The following is a 19072-nucleotide window of genomic DNA, read 5'->3' as shown; positions in this document are numbered from 1 at the left end:
ATGATAATTTGTGTGTGTGTGTGTGTGTGTGGTTGAGTCAGTTACTCGGTTCTTCTCAATGAATCAGCAGAACCGGTCCAGAAATGGACCATTCACAGTTGCGCCACTTACATCTCTTCAGTGGGTTGTACTGTTGTTTAAAGTGTTTTGGGTCTTTCGCCTGACGAAACATTGAATAAACAACTTAACAGAAAAATCTAGATGGCAAAATAACGTTAAAAAACACGAGTCGTGAAAATTAGAGGAGATCTATTGCAGAAGCTTAAATGGTTAGTTTGCCTAAACATTTTATTCTCTCATCATTTACTTACCCTCATGCCATCCCACTTCTTATAGCGCCATCTAGTGCTCTGCTTATGTGTCAAACACTATGAAGTGTAATCGAGCTTGAAATCATGATTGTGAGGTTTTGGCAAGATGTACAGTGAAAAAGGAGTTACAGTTTGGTCTGTTCTCACCCAAAACCAACTGGATCGCTAGAAGGCATTGATTAAACCATTGGAGTATTATGGATTACTTTTATGCTGACTTTATCTCCTTTTTGGAGCTTTTGGAGTTCTGGCCACCATTCACTTGCATTGTATGGACCTACAGAGTCGAAATATTCTTCTGAAAATTGTAATTTATGTTCAGCATCTGAAAGAAAATCATACACATCTGGGCATGAGGATGAGAATAAGAGAGAATTTTTTTTTTTGGGTGAAACATCCCAAAACTCCAAATATGGCACCTGCTATCATAGTATCTGATAATGTTCATGACTTTTTTTCACATATGCCTTGAATATCTGCAGATGAAATCCTGTTCAAATGGGCACCAGAGAAAACACAGTTACTGAGGGAGTTCTGGGAAGATTATGCCCTAGTATTGGAGACTCTAGAGGAAAACCAGGTAAACTTTGTGACTTTATTTTGAATTTACATAACCCCAGTAACATTATGAGTTTTGAGCATTTTATATTTTTGTAGACTAAAAGTATAAATGTCTTAAGTATAAAGCATCTACGATAGTGTAGTCATTTAAATCTGTTAATTCCAAAGAATTGTTCCTGAGATACAAGTTGAGTCTGCCCCAGCAATCAATATAACATTTTCAAAATCCTTATCCAGTAATCATGAACAATTAGAAAAGTCATTGAAATTAATTGGTCAAAAACTGTGGGAGCACTGTAAGTTTATGTATTTGAGAAATCTACTATATTCTAAAAATCCCTACTTTTATTATTATTATTTTTAGATCCATGTGATTCGACCTGTACTCAACAGGATCGATATGCTTGTTGAGACAACGGCAACTGACGTCCAAGGTTGGACACATTTCCTTTGTGGAAGCACTCGCCATAATAACAGTTTTACTCTGACTGGTCTTTGATCTTGACTTGAACCTACACTCCTGTAACTCTCTCCATCATCAGGTGAGCTGTTTTCTCCTTCCTGGTTGCTCTGTGTGTATCAACGCATGTTTCACAGTGAGAACAAGGCAGTCATGAAGGAAGGAGTCAATCACCTGTTAGAACTGAAAGTGCTGCATCATCCTGCTTTTGCACTGGCATTCTCACAGGTATCCATCCAATTTCTTTTAATTTCATCCATCCATCCATCCATTTCATTTTATTTCATTTCATCCATCCATCCAATTTCATTTTATTTCATTTCATCCATCCATCCATCCATCCAAATTCATTTCATCCATCCATCCATCCATCCATCCAATTTCATTTCATCCATCCATCCATCCAATATCATTTCATCCATCCATCCATCCATCCAATTTCATTTCATCCATCCATCCATCCATCCAATTTCATTTCATCCATCCATCCAATTTCATTTCATTTCATTTCATTTCATTTCATTCATCCAATTTAATTTTATTTCATTTGATCCATCCATCCATCCAATTTCATTTCATCCATCCATCCATCCATCCAATTTCATTTTATTTCATTTGACCCATCCATCCATCCATCCAATTTCATTTTATTTCACTTGATCCATCCAATTTCATTTTATTTCATTTGATCCATCCATCCATCCAATTTAATTTGATCCATCCAATTTTATTTCATTTGATCCATCCATCCATCCATCCAATTTCATTTTATTTCATTTGATCCATCCATCCATCCAATTTTATTTAATTCCATGCCATCCATCCATCCATCCATCCATCCAATTTTGACTTTAAGAAGTGTTTATTGATTAAAAATGTTCTCTGGTTCATGTTCTTTTCAGTTTGTGATTGGTCCACTCATGGATGTTCTTGCAGAGAGCTCTCTCTATCACAGGTAATTGGTGCTTGTTGTTAGAATTAAAACTGCGTGAAATGTGTAGAGAAGATATACATCGTCTGGTCTCAGTATTGATGATTGTACAAATTTTAAGCTGTCTGTTTTCACAGAGCACCTCATCAGTATATTCGAGAATGTCCAGAGCTGGGAATGATGCTCCAGACCTTTATGGTGAATTTCTTCAACAGTCTGCCAGACAAGAACAGAGGTACAGAGAACCAGTGTGGGGATGCTTTGGTCTATGTGCTTGTAGGCCAGTAAATCAGACCAAGAAGGCTAAATTAGTACTAATCACTTTGGAGTCCAGGATGTTTTTTTAAAACAAGTCCACATTTTGGTGGGCAGTGGTGGCTCAGCGGTTAAGGCTCTGGGTTACTGATCAGAAGGTCGGGGGTTCAAGCCCCAGCACCGCCAAGATGCCACTGTTGGGCCCTTGAGCAAGGCCTTTGACCCTGTCTGCTCCAGGGGCGCTGTATCATGGCTGACCCTGCACTCTGACCCCAGCTTAGCTGGGATATGTGAAAAAAAAAAAAGAATTTCACTGTATATGTGCAAATGTATGATAAATAAAAAATAAAAGCATCTATTGTACATAACTCATGCAAAGACATACATTTGTCCACTCGTAGATGAACAAGTATCCTAGATACAGATACAGATCCTCAAATGCTAGGACAGTATGAGCATTGTAAATACTGCAAAAATATATTTTTCTTACTGAGTATTGTTGACTTGTTATCCAGTAAAAATATCTAAACAGCATTTAAACAAGAAAATATTATTATTATTATTTAGATATTAAGTCTTGTTTTCAGAGAAATCTAACAAAATTGTGTGGGGTTTATGCCTAATACAAGAAAAAAATATTTGTCAATGGGAGTGGGGCTAGGGGATATATCGTATGTCCTTTTGCTTCTTTTGTTCTCCACAATAAAACAGTTTTTTGCAGTGAATGGCTAATTTGTACTCTTCTATTGTTGAATGCACTATTTATTATTATTATTTTTTCATTATTGTGATCAGAATCAGTGCTTCTGCAGCTCATCCAGCAGTTGGGTTCACGGCACTGGTGTGCTGTCCCATTGATGTTCCTGTCCCAGGCTCTGTCCTGTCTGTCCCCCTGTCCTCTCCTTGGCTCTGATGGACTCCATGCATTCAGGTATAGTTTACCAGCAGCTGGAATCAAACGATCCTGCAATTAGAGGGTTCAATACAAATTAAGCTCTGGCAACAAAGGAAAAAGGGGGAGAAAATCTATAGTTGTCCACTAACAGATAGTATTGAACACAGTAAATTACAGTTTACTCCTTTTCTATAAAGCACATGTCTGTATGAATAGGTCTTCTTGTAAAAGCACATACAGGTGCATCTCAATAAATTAGAATGTCGTGGAAAAGTTAAATTATTTAAGTAATTCAACTCAAATTGTGAAACTCGTGTATTAAATAAATTCAATGCACACAGACTGAAGTAGTTTAAGTCTTTGGTTCTTTTAATTGTGATGATTTTGGCTCACATTTAACAAAAACCCACCAATTCACTATCTCAAAAAATTAGAATACATCATAAGACCAATAAAAAAACATTTTTAGTGAATTGTTGGCCTTCTGGAAAGTATGTTCATTTACTGTATATGTACTCAATACTTGGTAGGGGCTCCTTCTGCTTTAATTACTGCCTCAATTCGGCGTGGCATGGAGGTGATCAGTTTGTGGCACTGCTGAGGTGGTATGGAAGCCCAGGTTTCTTTGACAGTGGCCTTCAGCTCATCTGCATTTTTTGGTCTCTTGTTTCTCATTTTCCTTTTGACAATACCCCATAGATTCTCTATGGGGTTCAGGTCTGGGGAGTCAAGCACACCAACACCATGGTCATTTAACCAACTTTTGGTGCTTTTGGCAGTGTGGGCAGGTGCCAAATCCTGCTGGAAAATGAAATCAGCATCTTTAAAAAGCTGGTCAGCAGAAGGAAGCATGAAGTGCTCCAAAATTTCTTGGTAAACGGGTGCAGTGACTTTGGTTTTCAAAAAACACAATGGACCAACACCAGCAGATGACATTGCACCCCAAATCATCACAGACTGTGGAAACTTAACACTGGACTTCAAGCAACTTGGGCTATGAGCTTCTCCACCCTTCCTCCAGACTCTAGGACCTTGGTTTCCAAATGAAATACAAAACTTGCTCTCATCTGAAAAGAGGACTTTGGAACACTGGGCAACAGTCCAGTTCTTCTTCTCCTTAGCCCAGGTAAGACGCCTCTGACATTGTCTGTGGTTCAGGAGTGGCTTAACAAGAGGAATACGACAACTGTAGCCAAATTCCTTGACATGTCTGTGTGTGGTAGCTCTTGATGCCTTGACCCCAGCCTCAGTCCATTCCTTGTGAAGTTCACCCAAATTCTTGAATCGATTTTGCTTGACAATCATAAGGCTGCGGTTCTCTCGGTTGGTTGTGCATCTTTTTCTTCCACACTTTTTCCTTCCACTCAACTTTCTGTTAACATGCTTGGATACAGCACTCTGTGAACAGCCAGCTTCTTTGGCAATGAATGTTTGTGGCTTACCCTCCTTGTGAAGGGTGTCAATGATTGTCTTCTGGACAACTGTCAGATCAGCAGTCTTCCCCATGATTGTATAGCCTAGTGAACCAAACTGAGAGACCATTTTGAAGGCTCAGGAAACCTTTGCAGGTGTTTTGAGTTGATTAGCTGATGGGCATGTCACCATATTCTAATTTTTTGAGATAGTGAATTGGTGGGTTTTTGTTAAATGTGAGCCAAAATCATCACAATTAAAAGAACCAAAGACTTAAACTACTTCAGTCTGTGTGCATTTAATTTATTTAATACACGAGTTTCACAATTTGAGTTGAATTACTGAAATAAATGAACTTTTCCACGACATTCTAATTTATTGAGATGCACCTGTATTATTGTTATATTAAAGAGTGCATCTGTAATACACATGAATGGCTCACTTTATTTCCATGTTTGTGTGCTTTTAGAGAGGTTCTACGCTGCACTATGATTACACACCAGGTTCTTTTGAGAGGAGCTTCGCAATGTTTTTTGCTCCACGCTGCCCTCTGCCTGACAGATGTGGTATTGTCACTTTTCCCTTCAAATCCATTACCTTATTTACAGCAGCTTCATCTTTGATTTTTGATGGGAATGGCAACTAGGCTGTGAAGAATAGATGTACCGGTAGTCTCTTCAAAGGGTTGGTCAGTTGTTTAAAGGTTTTTTGGATCGTTCCAACTACGAAACATTGAAAAAATATATTTCCAATAAATTTCAGTTGACAAAAAACTCCAGACAACATTAGTTTTGTGGAAAACTACATAGCTAGATAGCTTTAAACAGTGTATTCCACTGAAGAGACGGTAAGTCTACCCGTCAGAGCCTTGTTTTCATTCCTGTCAATAATCAAAGATGGCACTTCCTGTGGATAAGGTCTATTCTCTCATCTTTTACTCACCCTTATGCCGTCGTAAACTCGTATGAGAAAGTGTAATCGAGCTTCTTTCATGATCGCACCAAGAAGACTGCAGATGTCAAGATTTAAGGTGAAAAGAGTTACATTTTGGTCTGTTTCCTACCCAAAACTTATCGTATTACTTCTGAAGACATGGATTAAATCACCCAAGAACATTTATAACCCTTTTAGAGTTTGAAAGTGTTGGATTCCATTGACTTGCATTGTACTGACATTAAAAACGCATCAAATAATCCTGCAAGTTCCACAGAAGAAAGAAAATCACACAAGTTTGAGACTGTATAAGGGTGAGAATTATCATTTTTAAGTAAAATTCACCCAAAAATGAAAAATGTGTCATCATAGTGTATATGAATGAACATGCCCAAGCGCAAATGAGATTTGAGATGTTAATGCTATTTTAACAAGTTTGGTTTGAAATAATGTAGGATGCAAGATTTCGCATAATTATAATGTTGCTTTAGGCCATAATGGTAATTTACGTTTAATGATCCGACTAAACTGTTGTATGTGAATGATTTTATTGCTTGTTTTTGGCAGTCAGCAGTGTCTCTAGATGAGGTGTTTGACTTCCTTGTGCCTTTTCGAGCCGATGAGTCTCTGTGTCGGGGAACAGCACTATGGAGAGAGGTAATCTCTTAGACTAGCAACATCAACTCTTAAGAATTTATAAATCTTACAGGAACTGCAAAGGTTTTTGATCATAACTTTTTCACTGTAAACTAAGGTTTAAACTTGCTTCCATTCACAGCTGTGTATTTGGCTTCAGAATAATGAAGGCCATTTTCGTTTGACTTACGGTGATTCAGACTCTGTGGAGCTTCACTCCGAAACATCTAACAGGGACAGAGCTTCTATATTCAGTTATGTTCAGCAGCGATTAAAGACCTTCCTCACAGTTCCAGCCAGCTCAGGTAGGATACAGTACAATGTGATTTTAACCAAATAGGACATGTACCTACATCAACGTTCTTTGTTGGTTCTTCAGCAACATTCCTGTCAAACAATCATAGCCCTAAACTTAACTATAACCTACTAATATCTAATATCTGAAAGATATGATTGCTTATTGAAAAGTCGTGGAAGCCCTTAACTTGGTCCCCAAGGGTAACTGATGTTCTACTTTGGTAAATTGGGTAACAAATGTCCTACATGGGTAAACGGAAGGGCAAAACTCATCTTTAGTCAACTGCTTCCAATGAGCTATCTTTATTCTGTGTGCTGAGTTGTAGTGTCTTTTCTCCTGACAGATCAGACAGGAAGTTTCCCTGATCCAGGAGAGGCGGAGCTGCTGGCGCGGGCTGTACTGCTCTCAGCTGACCTGCCGCAGAGGAGGGAGGAGGAACAGACTGAGACTGCAGGTCTAGAACAGCTTCTGCAACCACTACTGGATGTCTTAAGCAGACTCAGCACGAACGTCTACCTGGTGCTGCACAAGACAGACAAGAGCCTGCAACTACTCCTGCGACTGCTGCAGCTTTCTTCTGCAGTGAAAGAGAATGGTGTGTGGGATGTTTGAGAGAATAAAGACAAGCAAGGCAGGAATTCTTGAAGAATTTTCTTAGTCTTGTGTTTGTATTTTTGTTGAAGATGTTGTGGCTGTTGCTTTGAAGACACACATGCTGTCGGTGGTAGAGTCTGTGCAGGAGTTTCTGCTGAGGAGGTTGAGTGGGGAACTGAGGGAGGTGAGTGTTATCACGTACACTCATGGTGTGGATTTTTCATGGACTTCTGCTGTTTCTATACTGTGCAAATTATGTTTTCTATCTGTTAATCCTACCCCTAAACCTAACTCTCATACAAACATTTTTACTTCATTAGGTTAATTCATTAGGTTAATGAAATTAAAGGGATAGTTCACCCAAAATTAAAAATTCCCATCATTTACTCACCCTCATGCCATCCCAGATGGGACTTTTTAGAAGAACATCTCAGCACTGTAGGTCCATACAATGCAAGTGAATGGTGGTCAGAACTTTGAAGGTCCAAAAAGCACATAAAGGCAGCATAAAAGTAATCCATACAAATCCAGTGGTTAAATCCATATCTTCAGAAGTGATATGATAGGTGTGGGTGAGAATCATTTTTACTGTAAATCTCCACTTTCACATTCACATTCTTCTTTTGTTTTTGGCGATTCACATTATTTGTGCATATCGCCACCTACTGGGCAGGGAGGAGAATTTATAGTAAAAAAAAAAAAAGACTTAAATATTGATCTGTTTCTCACCCACACCTATCACATCGCTTCTGAAGATATGGATTTAACCACTGGATTCATATAGATTACTTTTATGCTGACTTTATATGGTTTTTGGACCTTCAGAGCTCTGTCCACCATTCATCTTGCATTGTATGGACCTACAGAGCTGGGATATTTTTCTAAAAATCTTTGTTTGTATTCAGCAGAAGAAAGTAAGTCATACACATCTGGGATGGCATGAAGGTGGGTAAATGATGAGAGAATTTTCATTTTTGTGTGAACTATCCCATTAAGACATTATTTAGTATGTTTATTGAGGCGTTTTCCTTATGAGGACCATTGGCTGGTTCTCACAGTGGACTTGATTTCAAGTTTTACTATCCTTTTGAGGACTTATGGTCCCCACAATGAATGCAAAACCTGTTCCACACGCACATTCACATAGTCATATATAAGAGGACAGGCCATAAACAATATAAACACTATTTATTTATTTAATTTATGAGTTGTTTTTCCAAACGAGGACATGCTGAAATGTCCCATTTTGTCCCAGATTTAGCTACCTTCTAGTGACATTTTTTTCCCTGCTGGGAAGCCATGTCAAGGTTCTTAAGGTGGTCAGTCTGGTTTTTGGAAAATAATAGATGATTTGTTGCTGGTCCAAAGTGGTCTCTTGGCACTAACCAGCTTCACCAAGAGGGTGTACTGGGTCGAAACCAGGTCCAACAGTCGGAAGTCCATCTGTTTGGCCATCTAGGCCAGCTAATGGCCATAAATGATCAGCGGAAAACCATGTAAATCCAGCTACGATCTGAACCTCAAATTTGATTTTTTTGTATTTTGCACTCAGACTGTTCTTTCAATTTTCTCTCTTTCTGTAGATATGTGACTTGGAGAGGGCTGAACTTTATCTCTCAGTATTGAGGGAGCTTGTTCTGACTTACTTCACTGTGTCGTGGTACAGCTCAAATCTGCAGCAGACCTACATCCCAAAACTCACCACCAACTGTCGGAAGATCCTCTCTGTGCCCACTGAACAGGTGCAGCTCTCAACCCTGACCCAAATGCCCTGAGCAATTGTGCTTCATTTTTCAAACCCTGATTATTGTATTTATTGAAAAAATTAATTCAACTTTGAGGGATTACATATGATTTTAGATGTAAAGACTTTAGTAAAGACTATTAAGATCATTAGAAGATTCTACAAAGTATCGCAATTTATTGTCAGCCTAGTTCTTTCTCAATAGAAAATACACTAAACGTGATCCTCTGGTTAAATGAGTGAAGAATAATTCAGTTCAGTTCAGAATACTGGTAATTTTCAATGGACTGTTGAATTATTACAAATTTGATGTGGTTTAAGAATCATACAGAACTATAATGTGGTCAGCAAGCCTGGTAATTTCCTGTCCATTAAATTTCACTTTGCAAATTCGCCTCAAAAATTTTAGTGGTTGAAATTCGGTTCTAAATTCAACCTTGTACCTCCCGGCATTGCAGGAAAAGCAGTAGAGTGCCGATGCACAATCTTCACTTGCTACTACTAGGCTTCCCCACTAGGTGGTGCAATAAGGTGTTTTTTTTTTTTTTTTTTTACTATTTATTATAAAATAGTTACAAATTGGATACGGTATATGAAATATGTCGATAAAACCAGTATGCGTACTACCTGAGTGAAGACTACAAAAAGAGAGAAAGGGTAGATTGAGATGCCATTAAAAGAGCTGGAGGTAGATTAATATATGTCCATAAAAAATTATCAACACCCTTGGAATATGGATCACCCTATCAGAATCAAGAATTCAATGCTGTGCTGTAAACTGAATGTAATTTTTGGAGCAGCAAAACACTGTAATTTAGAATAATAACTGAAGTACCTGTATATTCTTTGCATTGGAGCCAAACCGTTGTTTTGTCAGTGCCAAACCTTTTTTGTTTATCTTCTCTAAATATATTATTTAGATTGGACAAGAATTGAATACATAAGAGAGCATTTGAAGTTTGCTCACTGCTTGAGATTATTCCCAAATCCCTACTGAAACATTATGCAAGTGGATGGTAATTTCTAAACTGTGTTTGTCTGTGTTTCCAGACTCCATCTGTGTCAGGTCAGGTTCAGAGAGTGGTTAGTATGACCACACTCGCCCTGCTGTGTGATATTGCTGATCAAGGTGACCTGAACTCCCAGTCTGAGGCCATGAGATCACTTTACTCATTGACAGACTACTTCTACCCTTCATCATCATCATCATCTCCCCAGCATCTCAACCAGACGCTACTGAAGCCCACAGCTGCAGCTGAAACCTCAGTCAGGTCTGTTTAGTAAAAGCCCCCACATATGTAAATTGGGGTGTAATGGTTGAGATTTTCAAGATATGATAACATGAATGTGTGTTTATCCTAGTCATTCAGAGGACAGCCCCGTGCTGAAGGACTGGGGGCGCATTGTAGCCCAGTTTATTCGAGATCAGTGGAAGTGTCTGAGTTTCCTGCAGAAGTATGTAGGGTCTGCTGGGCCACTTCGGGCCCCTGAAATTCCTGAGGTCCTGCAGGCAGCGGTGGAGGCTCTGGCGTTACTGCCTAGTTATCTGGTGCTGCCAGTGCTGGACTTCATGGCGTTAGTCTTACCTCAGGTTGGCTGCTCTTTTACCTGCTCTCATTCAAAATTTTTCATGGATGGTTTTATGGATGGATTACATTGGTCGAGGTTGACTATGATCATTTTTATATTCATATATTTTTAGTGTGCTGCTGTGCTTAAGATTTTAGACAGTTTGCAGTGTAAAAACCTCTTGGGAAAGTTATTTTCGGGTGTGTCTGAAAAAGCTTAAACAATCTTTGAATGTCAATAACTATTTAGATTTTGTTTTTTGTTCTATTGTGAAAATGGGTCTTCATTTAGAGTGCCTTTTCTCCAAAGAGATATTAAGATGGAAAAAGAATCTAACAGATTACTTCCCTTCTCTTATGGACATGTTATACTGATATGTTGTGTGGGATGTCCATTGAAACGGATGTTTAGTTCAGTGGGTCTGTTTTCTCCACCAGGTGGCAGTGCAGTGTGATGAATCTCTGTGTGTGGAGGCCATCTGTGCATCATGGAAGGTGGTTCAGGATCTGAGCACAAACCCTCATGACTTCTGGTCCACGCTGCAGGGGTTTGTGCAGTTAGCTTTTCACCAGGGAGTTCTGCAGCTCACAGAGGAACAGAACCCCAAAATCACGGCCTGCATACAACAGGTCAGAGGAAGAGCTACAAACAAATCAAAATTCACCTTCCTTTCAATCACATGTTCATTTGCTGATGTCTTGGTCTGCATACATCAGTTCATCATATGACTTTCTTTCTTTTGCGGAACACAAACGAAGATATTTTGTTGGAGATTTGATGTGTGTTTGGCCATACATTACAAGTTAATGGTGACCATACTTTCAAACTCCAAAAAGGACATAAAGGCAGCATAAAGGTAATGCATACGACTCCAGTGGTTTAATCCAGTGGTTCTCAACCAGGGGGTTGGGACCCACTAGGGGGCCTCAGAACACTTCCAGGGGGGCCTCAAGATCTCTTTAAATTATTTAAAATATGAGATTATTATCCTTTTTATATGATTATTATAATTCAGCTGACTGAAAATGCTAAAAATATGTAATAACTCCCTTCAGCAGCTTGCTTTTTATGATGAATATACAGTTCTAGACATTTCTGGAATCACAAGTTTTAAGGAAATGTCTTATAATATAAATATCTAATAGCCTACAATGGGGGTCTTTGAATATTTTCTCCGACAATGGGGGCCCTTGGAGTCAAAAACATTGAGAACCACTGGTTAATCCATGTCTTCTGAAGCGATCCAATCAGTTTCGAGTGAGAACAAGACAAAAAAATTAAAAAAAATAAAAAATACAAATTTCACTATAAGTCCTGACATCAGCAGTCTCCTTGGCAATCATGATTTCAAACTTGATTATGCCTCCTAGCGCTCTGCGCATGCGTCAAGCACTATAAACTGTAATCGAGTTTGAAATCTTGATCGTGCCTAGAGACTGCAATGACAATATGTACAGTGAGAAAGGAGTACCATTTTGGTCTGTTCTCACCCAAAAATGATTAGATAGCTTCAGAAGACATGGATTAAACCACTGGAGTTTTATGGATTACCTTTATGCTCCCTTGATGTGCTTTTTGGAGCTTGGAATATATGTAGTGTATAAAAGAAGACAATTTTTTTGGCTCTTCACAGGTTGTGAATGAGCTGATGGAGTTGGCTCAGGTCCGTTCTGGGGTCTTTAATGTTCTGATCCAGCATTGCTGTGAGATGTGGCTCCCTTCTGGGACAGGAGAGGATGTCCAGAAAGACTTTGCATTCAGCACTGCATTTTCACACCTGCACATCCTTACTGAAGCCTGCATTTATGGACCAGTATTCAGAAGAGACCAAAGGTCAGTATCCACACTTACAAAAAGATACCATGGTATTACTATGGTGTTTTGGACATGGCACTATGGTAATGCCATGTTTTTTTTTTTTAATATGTAGTAGTAGGGATGTGTAAAACTACCAATTTTCATAATCGACTAGTCGGCCGGTTGATTAACAGTGCTTTCACACTTGGTTTGATTGCTTGGATCAAACACGAGTTTGTTTACTCCCCCCTTCCCCCTGCCCCCACTGGTCTCTGTTGACAGCATATTATTTTGTTCAGAACCGCAGTCCAATTGCATCATCAACTTAAGTACAAGCAGGCAGCTGGTGACCAATGTAACGGAGTAACAACTCAAGAAGACATGTGTTTTGCTATGTTATTAAAGTATTCCTCTCTTTGGATTTACCACCAAAACTTTACGTGCACGGAACAACACTGACATTTGTCTGCCACGGATGCATTGAATGTGCAATAATGTAAAGAATGTTAGCATTTGGATGCCGTGAGCTCGCGGATGCATTGCAAGAGATGTGAAGAAGGTGGTGTATTTGGACACAAACAAGTATGAGAATTGCATTATACCATAATAATTGCGATCGGAAGCCTGCAAAGATGCAAATTATACATCACAAGCAGTTCACTTCCGTGATTTGGTACGATAGCTTGCGTACCAGCAGCGAACCTTACTGAAGTTCACATGAACTGTACTCCAGACCACCTTTTCAAGTGGATTTGGGTGCAGTTCGTAGGCGCACACCTGAGTTTAGAAAACAGCATTCGCATCATCCAAACAAACCGAACTTTGACATCATTCGAACCTTGGTGTGCACCAAAAGTGCTAGTGTGAAAGCACCCTAAAACACTAGTCGGTGTTAACGATAATAACGTATAATTAGGCATCGTTATGTTCAGGCGCCTTTCAGAGAGATATACGGACACTAAGAGCAGCACATCAACATGGTGACTAACGAATATTCAACAAATAAATAGGCTAAATAACTAAAACCTCTTATTGTACAAAACAGTCAAAGTAAGAAAAGAAATCAGAAAGGCTCCAATACAGAGCAGCACAAAACCGCTTATGTGCATCCTGAATGCAGAATGACACGCTTTAATGTAACTGGAGTGCTTGAGGGTGATTCTCGCTGCACATTCAAAAGCGCAGAACTGCAAGATAATATTGCGGGTACAGGTCTAGTTCACGATATCAAGCAGTTTTTACTGCAACTATTTATTTAAGAAGTGTCAGACAGTGTCAGCAAAAGACTTTCATCTCTCCATAAAACCTAAAAAATGTGGGAACATTACTCGCTGCAGAGGATTTAAGGTCTTACAGTGATCCTCTTAAAATGTATTGTTGATATGGTGCTTTAATGGCAACAACAGTGCATAAAAAGACTAAACCTTAAGCATTAAACACAAAACTTCTTGCAGAAGGTTTTACTGTGCTGACTGTTATTCACTGTTAAGCACAGCAAGCTGTCATTATGCAAAAAACACTCTCTAAGTAGTTGCATCTGTCAGTTAATTTGAGAATTGCATCTCCCATTAAAACCACCACCACTTAAAATATTAATGTTAGTAGTCAAACCTACTAATCGACTAGTCAGTTGTTAGACGACTAGTCAATTAGTCGACCACCCTAGCACATCCCTATGTACCATGTTAATTCCATGGTATTTGTAATGCATGGGATTACCATGTAATCATTCAGTTTCATGGTATTAACATCTGGTACCATAGTACGTTTTGTTATGGCATGCTTAACATTAAAGCAGTACTTCTGAACTTGTGGGTTGCAACCCACAGCAGGGCAAAAAACAATGCTAAATGCAAATAAAATGCAACTGACTATATAATCATGTTTAGTCAGGATGGCAAGATAAATAGGCTTATACATTTTTAGAGGAGAAAATTCTTCTGTTCTCCACAGTGTTAAAGGGTGAACACAAGTGAAATTGCTGGCATCTCTTTTTTTCTTGAAAACAGAATACAATTTCTGGCAATTTCACTTGCTTTATCGAGACTATTTTCTTTTGCTTTCAGGCTTATTCAAGAGGTTCAAAGCTACGTTGAGCAACTAGGTGATAGTTGTGCAGCAAACACAGCTGTCAGCAGGTAAACCACAGGACTTCTGTTAATAAAGAGGTTAAAGGAAATGAACATTTGAAACTCTATAATTAGTTAGTTTTCATTTAAATTATCACATAAATAAAATTATCACATAATTATGATACATTGAAAATTTTAGTTTTTCAACAACTGAAATAAACATTACACAAATGTTACAACATTTGTGACTAATCATTGCAGACTTTTTTTATGAATAGACAAAGATGATACATTTGGTATAAAAGCATTTGAATCAAATTATATCTGTCACTGGCTGCACATTATTAGCATTCAAAGTAGCTGATCATTAACATTTATTAGTCCACATCTCATTTTCAGTGGGAACAGGGATGATCAGTTCCCTCGAGTGTGTGTTTTGGCTTTCCTGTGCCGCATGAATCCATCCAATCAGCTTCACCAGCGTGTGATGGAGCAGCTCGTGCAGCGACTGCTGAAGAAGGTTTGTTTAATTGTTAAATACAGCTCTTATTGGAAATTGGGTGCTCAGTTCTTAAACCCAACGCTTCCTGAAAAGAGTGAGTGTATTCAATTTGTTTTGTTTTGCCCCTCTCATGGATACTGAATGTGTTTGCATGTTTCTCTTCTACTATCAGGATGCAGAGATTTCAAAATCCAAAGTACGTTACTATAGCAACTCCATCCAGCACAGAGTGAAGAACCGTGTGTGGCAAACACTGCTGCTGCTTCTGCCCAAACTCAGACCGGTTAGATCTGTACACACACATGCAACATACATTTGAAAATGTAGCTTACTAAGATACAAGCTACTTATAATTCAAAGTAATTGATCATAAGAAGCATAGTTACATGTTGCTTTACATTACAAGCTACTAATAAAGTTGAAGTTGAACATTTGTTTTAATGTATACTAAATAAAGCCAATAAAACTAGTAAATGGCATCATTTAAAAACATGGTGATGATAAAGCTGTATTATTTTTTTTCTCCCCAATTTGGAATTCCCAATGTGCTCCAAGTCCTCGTTGTGGCGTAGTGACTGGCCTCAATCCGGGTGGCGGAGGACGAATCTCAGTTGCCTCCGCGTCTGAGACCGTCAATCCGCGCATCTTATCACGTGGCTTGTTGAGCTCGTTATCACAGAGACATAGCGCGTGTGGAGGCTCACACTATTCTCCGCGGCATCCATGCACAACTCACCACGTGCCCCACCCAGAGCGAGAACCACATTATAGCGACCACGAGGAGGTTACCCCATGTGACTCTACCCACCCTTGCAACCGGGCCAATTTGGTTGCTTAGAAGACCTGGTTTGAGTCACTCTGCATGCCCTGGATTCGAACTTGCGACTCCGGGGGTGGTAGTCAGCGTCAATACTCGCTGAGCTACCCAGGCCTCGAAAAGCTGTATTTAAATTTTTCACAAAGGAAGACTAAAATGCTGTGCATGTTTTGATTACCAGTGGGTGTTATTGTCACTTTAGTTCACAGCTGTAAAGCTGTATTTGCAATTAAATGTGACACAAAAAGTCTGTAATGTAGCTTTTATCAGTCCTTTGATATTACTGCTCATTTCTTCTTTGTAAGCAGTCTCTTAAAGGAATAGTTCACCCAAAAATGTTATCATCATTTACTCACCCTCATGCCATCCCAGATGTGTATGATTTTCTTTCTTCTGCAGAACACAAGTGAAGATTTTTTTGTAGAAAATTTCAGCTCTGTAGGTCTATACAATGCAGGTGAATGGTGACCAAAACTTTGCTCCAAAAAGCACATTTTAGTCAGCATAAATGTGTTTTAATCCATGTCTTCTGCAGCAATCTAATTGATTTTGGGTGAGAACAGACCAAAATGTAATATTTTTTTACTGTACATCTTGCCAATGCAGTCTCTAGGCATAATCATGATTTCAAGCGTGATTACACTTCCTAATGCTTGACGCATGCGCAGAGCGTTAGATGGCGCATGGAAGTGTTATCAAGCTTGAAATCATGATCACCAAGGAAAATGCAGATGTCAAGATTTATAGTGAAAATTGAGTTATGTTTTGGTCTGTTCCCACCCAAAACCGATTGGATCGCTTCTGAAGGTATGGATTAAACCACTGGAGTCTTGTGGATTATTTTTATGCTGCCTTCATGTGCTTCGTGGAGCTTCAAAGATTTAGTCACTATGCACTTGCATTTTTTGGACCTACAGATCTGAGATATTCTTCTAAAAATCTTTGAGTTCTGCAGAAGAAAGAAAATCATACATACAGTATCTGGGATGGCATGAGGGAATTTTAATTTTTGGGTGAGCTACTCATTTAAACACCAATATAGTCACTTCACAACTTGCTGGATGAAGTACAGAATTCAGAAGTCTATTTTGTTATTATCTGTGGCAGGGGTTTGTGTCGGAGTTTGTGTTGAATCACGTGTGTGAGGCGGGGTTCTGCAGTAACCAGGCATCAGTCAAGTACTTGATAGAGTGGACCCTGATCCTGATCCTTCACCAGAACCCATCTCACATCCACAACCTGTGGAAATGTTTCAGTCTGGTGAGTTGCAACCCATTAAACACACAAACCTGAATCTACAAAACATACACTTCTACATGGCCAAATGGATGTGTGCACACTTTTACTAACGAGTTTGACTATTTCACCTACACCCATCACAAACGGTTGCAATTCATGCAAGACCTTATTTTGCAGGATCATGAGAAGACAAAAACAAGCATCTGCACCTTTCTTTCTGTCCTTGTGCACTTGAATGTCCTCCTGCCAAAACTGGAAAATAAGGTGCCATTTAGTCATATTCTGGATTTATTATACTACTCTACCTGTTTACTTACTGTGACTAGAAACGATTTCTGACTCTGCTTGACTTCTTAAGCATTTAGCAAACATTCAAAACCATTTGAAAGTGTTTATTATTGTGTTTGACTCTCAGGAGGTGCAGTGGCGTAGAGCTGTGGAGGTGATCCTGCAGTGGTGTTTCAGTCATAACTTCAGTGTCCGTCTCTACGCCCTGCTCGCCCTGAAGAGGGTTTGGGAGCTGGAAGAGGCTCGTGTTCTCACTGAGGAAAACCTGGGAGGTCTGAGCACTGTGGTCCAAGCTTGTTTACAGCAGGCTGAAGCCATGCAGAACACTGGGTGTGAAAACTTTCTCTAAACTCTCAGCAGGTGGATTGTAGGATTACAATTGTCTGGTTCTTGGATAAGCTGCAATGTGGGCCAGGCTTTATGCCGATAATCAAAAGTCAAGCTAATCCTGACGAGAACCACATTTTCCATGCATATAAAAGGAGCGTGTCACTGTCAAAAAAATATGCCTGACATTATACAGTTAATGCACAAAAGAATGTAAATCCATATTTCTATTCTTCTGCTTTATTGCACACAGTTTATTTACACTACCAAATTCTTATGAATGTGCTATCTTTGTTTATATCATTGGTGCTTGATAGGGAATGGACTATATACAGTGCTGTGAAAAAGTATTTGCCCCCATCCTGATTTCTTCTGTTTTTGTGTATATCTCATACTAAATTGTTTCAAAAATTCTAACATAAAACAAAGGCAATCTGAGTAAACACAAAATACAGTTTTTAAATGATAATATGTATTGAAGCAAAAAAGTTATTCAATACCAACTGGGCATGTGTGAAAGTATTTTAGTCACTAAATTCCCAAATCTATGAATCTGCATTCATAATGGGGTTCAGCTGGACTAGACACACCCAGGCCTGATTACTGCCAGCCCTGTTCAATCAAATCAACACCTAAATAGAACTTTTTCAGCAACATGAAGTTGGCTAAAAGATCTCAGCCAGTAGCTCACTATGCCGTGGTCGAAAGAAATTCCAGAAATGATATCAGTCTGGGAAAGGTTACAAAGGTTACTTTGAAGTATTTCAAAGGCAGTGAGAGCCTTTATCGCCAAATGGAGAAAACTTGGAACAGTAGTGAACCTTCCCAGAAGTGGCTGACCTTCAAAAAATTCCTCCAAGAGCACAGCGACGACTCATCCAAGAAGTCACAAAAAAGCCAAGGACAACATTCAAGGAACTGCAGGCCTCTTTTGCATCAATTAAGGTCATAGTTCATGACTCCACTATCAGAAAGACACTGGCCAAAAATGGAGGCGAAACCCACTGCTAACCCTGAAGAACATTAAGACTCGTCTGAATTTTGCCAAAACACACCTTGATGATCCTCAAACCTTTTGGGAGAATGTTCTGTGGACTGATGAGTCAAAAGTGGAACTGTTTGGAGGACAGGGGTCACGTTACATCTGGTGTAAATCGAACACAGAATTCCACAAACTGAACATCATACCTACGGTCAAGCATGGTGGTGGTAGTGTGATGGTGTGGGGATGCTTTGCTGCTTCAGGGCCAGAGCAACTTGCAATAATTGAGGGAAACATGAATTCTGCTCTCTACCAGAAAATCCTAAAGGAGAGCGTCTGGACATCACTCTGTGAGTTCAAGCTCAAGCGCAACTGGATTATGCAGCAAGACAATGATCCAAAGCATAGGAGTAAGTGCACCTCTGAATGGCTCAAAAGAAGCAAAATT

The 19072-nt window shown here is 39.2% G+C and overlaps 1 protein-coding gene across 1 annotated transcript in view; it reads left to right on the top strand.

Annotated features, from left to right (window-relative positions):
* The window catches only part of tarbp1 (TAR (HIV-1) RNA binding protein 1), a 34242-nt gene that overhangs the window by 1484 nt on the left and 13686 nt on the right, over positions 1 to 19072 (top strand). Inside the window, exons 2-23 of the mRNA XM_051648748.1 lie at positions 794 to 891; positions 1237 to 1306; positions 1415 to 1560; positions 2235 to 2287; positions 2401 to 2498; positions 3314 to 3449; positions 5296 to 5392; positions 6327 to 6416; positions 6538 to 6700; positions 7037 to 7288; positions 7377 to 7471; positions 8871 to 9029; positions 10082 to 10302; positions 10394 to 10622; positions 11038 to 11229; positions 12234 to 12433; positions 14464 to 14535; positions 14869 to 14989; positions 15144 to 15254; positions 16896 to 17048; positions 17205 to 17291; positions 17443 to 17645. Of these exons, the coding sequence (XP_051504708.1) occupies positions 794 to 891; positions 1237 to 1306; positions 1415 to 1560; positions 2235 to 2287; positions 2401 to 2498; positions 3314 to 3449; positions 5296 to 5392; positions 6327 to 6416; positions 6538 to 6700; positions 7037 to 7288; positions 7377 to 7471; positions 8871 to 9029; positions 10082 to 10302; positions 10394 to 10622; positions 11038 to 11229; positions 12234 to 12433; positions 14464 to 14535; positions 14869 to 14989; positions 15144 to 15254; positions 16896 to 17048; positions 17205 to 17291; positions 17443 to 17645 (3046 nt within the window). The remainder of the gene's footprint in view (positions 1 to 793; positions 892 to 1236; positions 1307 to 1414; positions 1561 to 2234; positions 2288 to 2400; positions 2499 to 3313; positions 3450 to 5295; positions 5393 to 6326; positions 6417 to 6537; positions 6701 to 7036; positions 7289 to 7376; positions 7472 to 8870; positions 9030 to 10081; positions 10303 to 10393; positions 10623 to 11037; positions 11230 to 12233; positions 12434 to 14463; positions 14536 to 14868; positions 14990 to 15143; positions 15255 to 16895; positions 17049 to 17204; positions 17292 to 17442; positions 17646 to 19072) is intronic.

This window comes from Myxocyprinus asiaticus, chromosome 21, assembly GCF_019703515.2.
Source record: "Myxocyprinus asiaticus isolate MX2 ecotype Aquarium Trade chromosome 21, UBuf_Myxa_2, whole genome shotgun sequence".
In the NCBI taxonomy this organism is placed as follows: domain Eukaryota; kingdom Metazoa; phylum Chordata; class Actinopteri; order Cypriniformes; family Catostomidae; genus Myxocyprinus; species Myxocyprinus asiaticus.
Note: the sequence above shows the minus strand (reverse complement) of the source record. Positions and strands in the feature narration are given on the sequence as shown.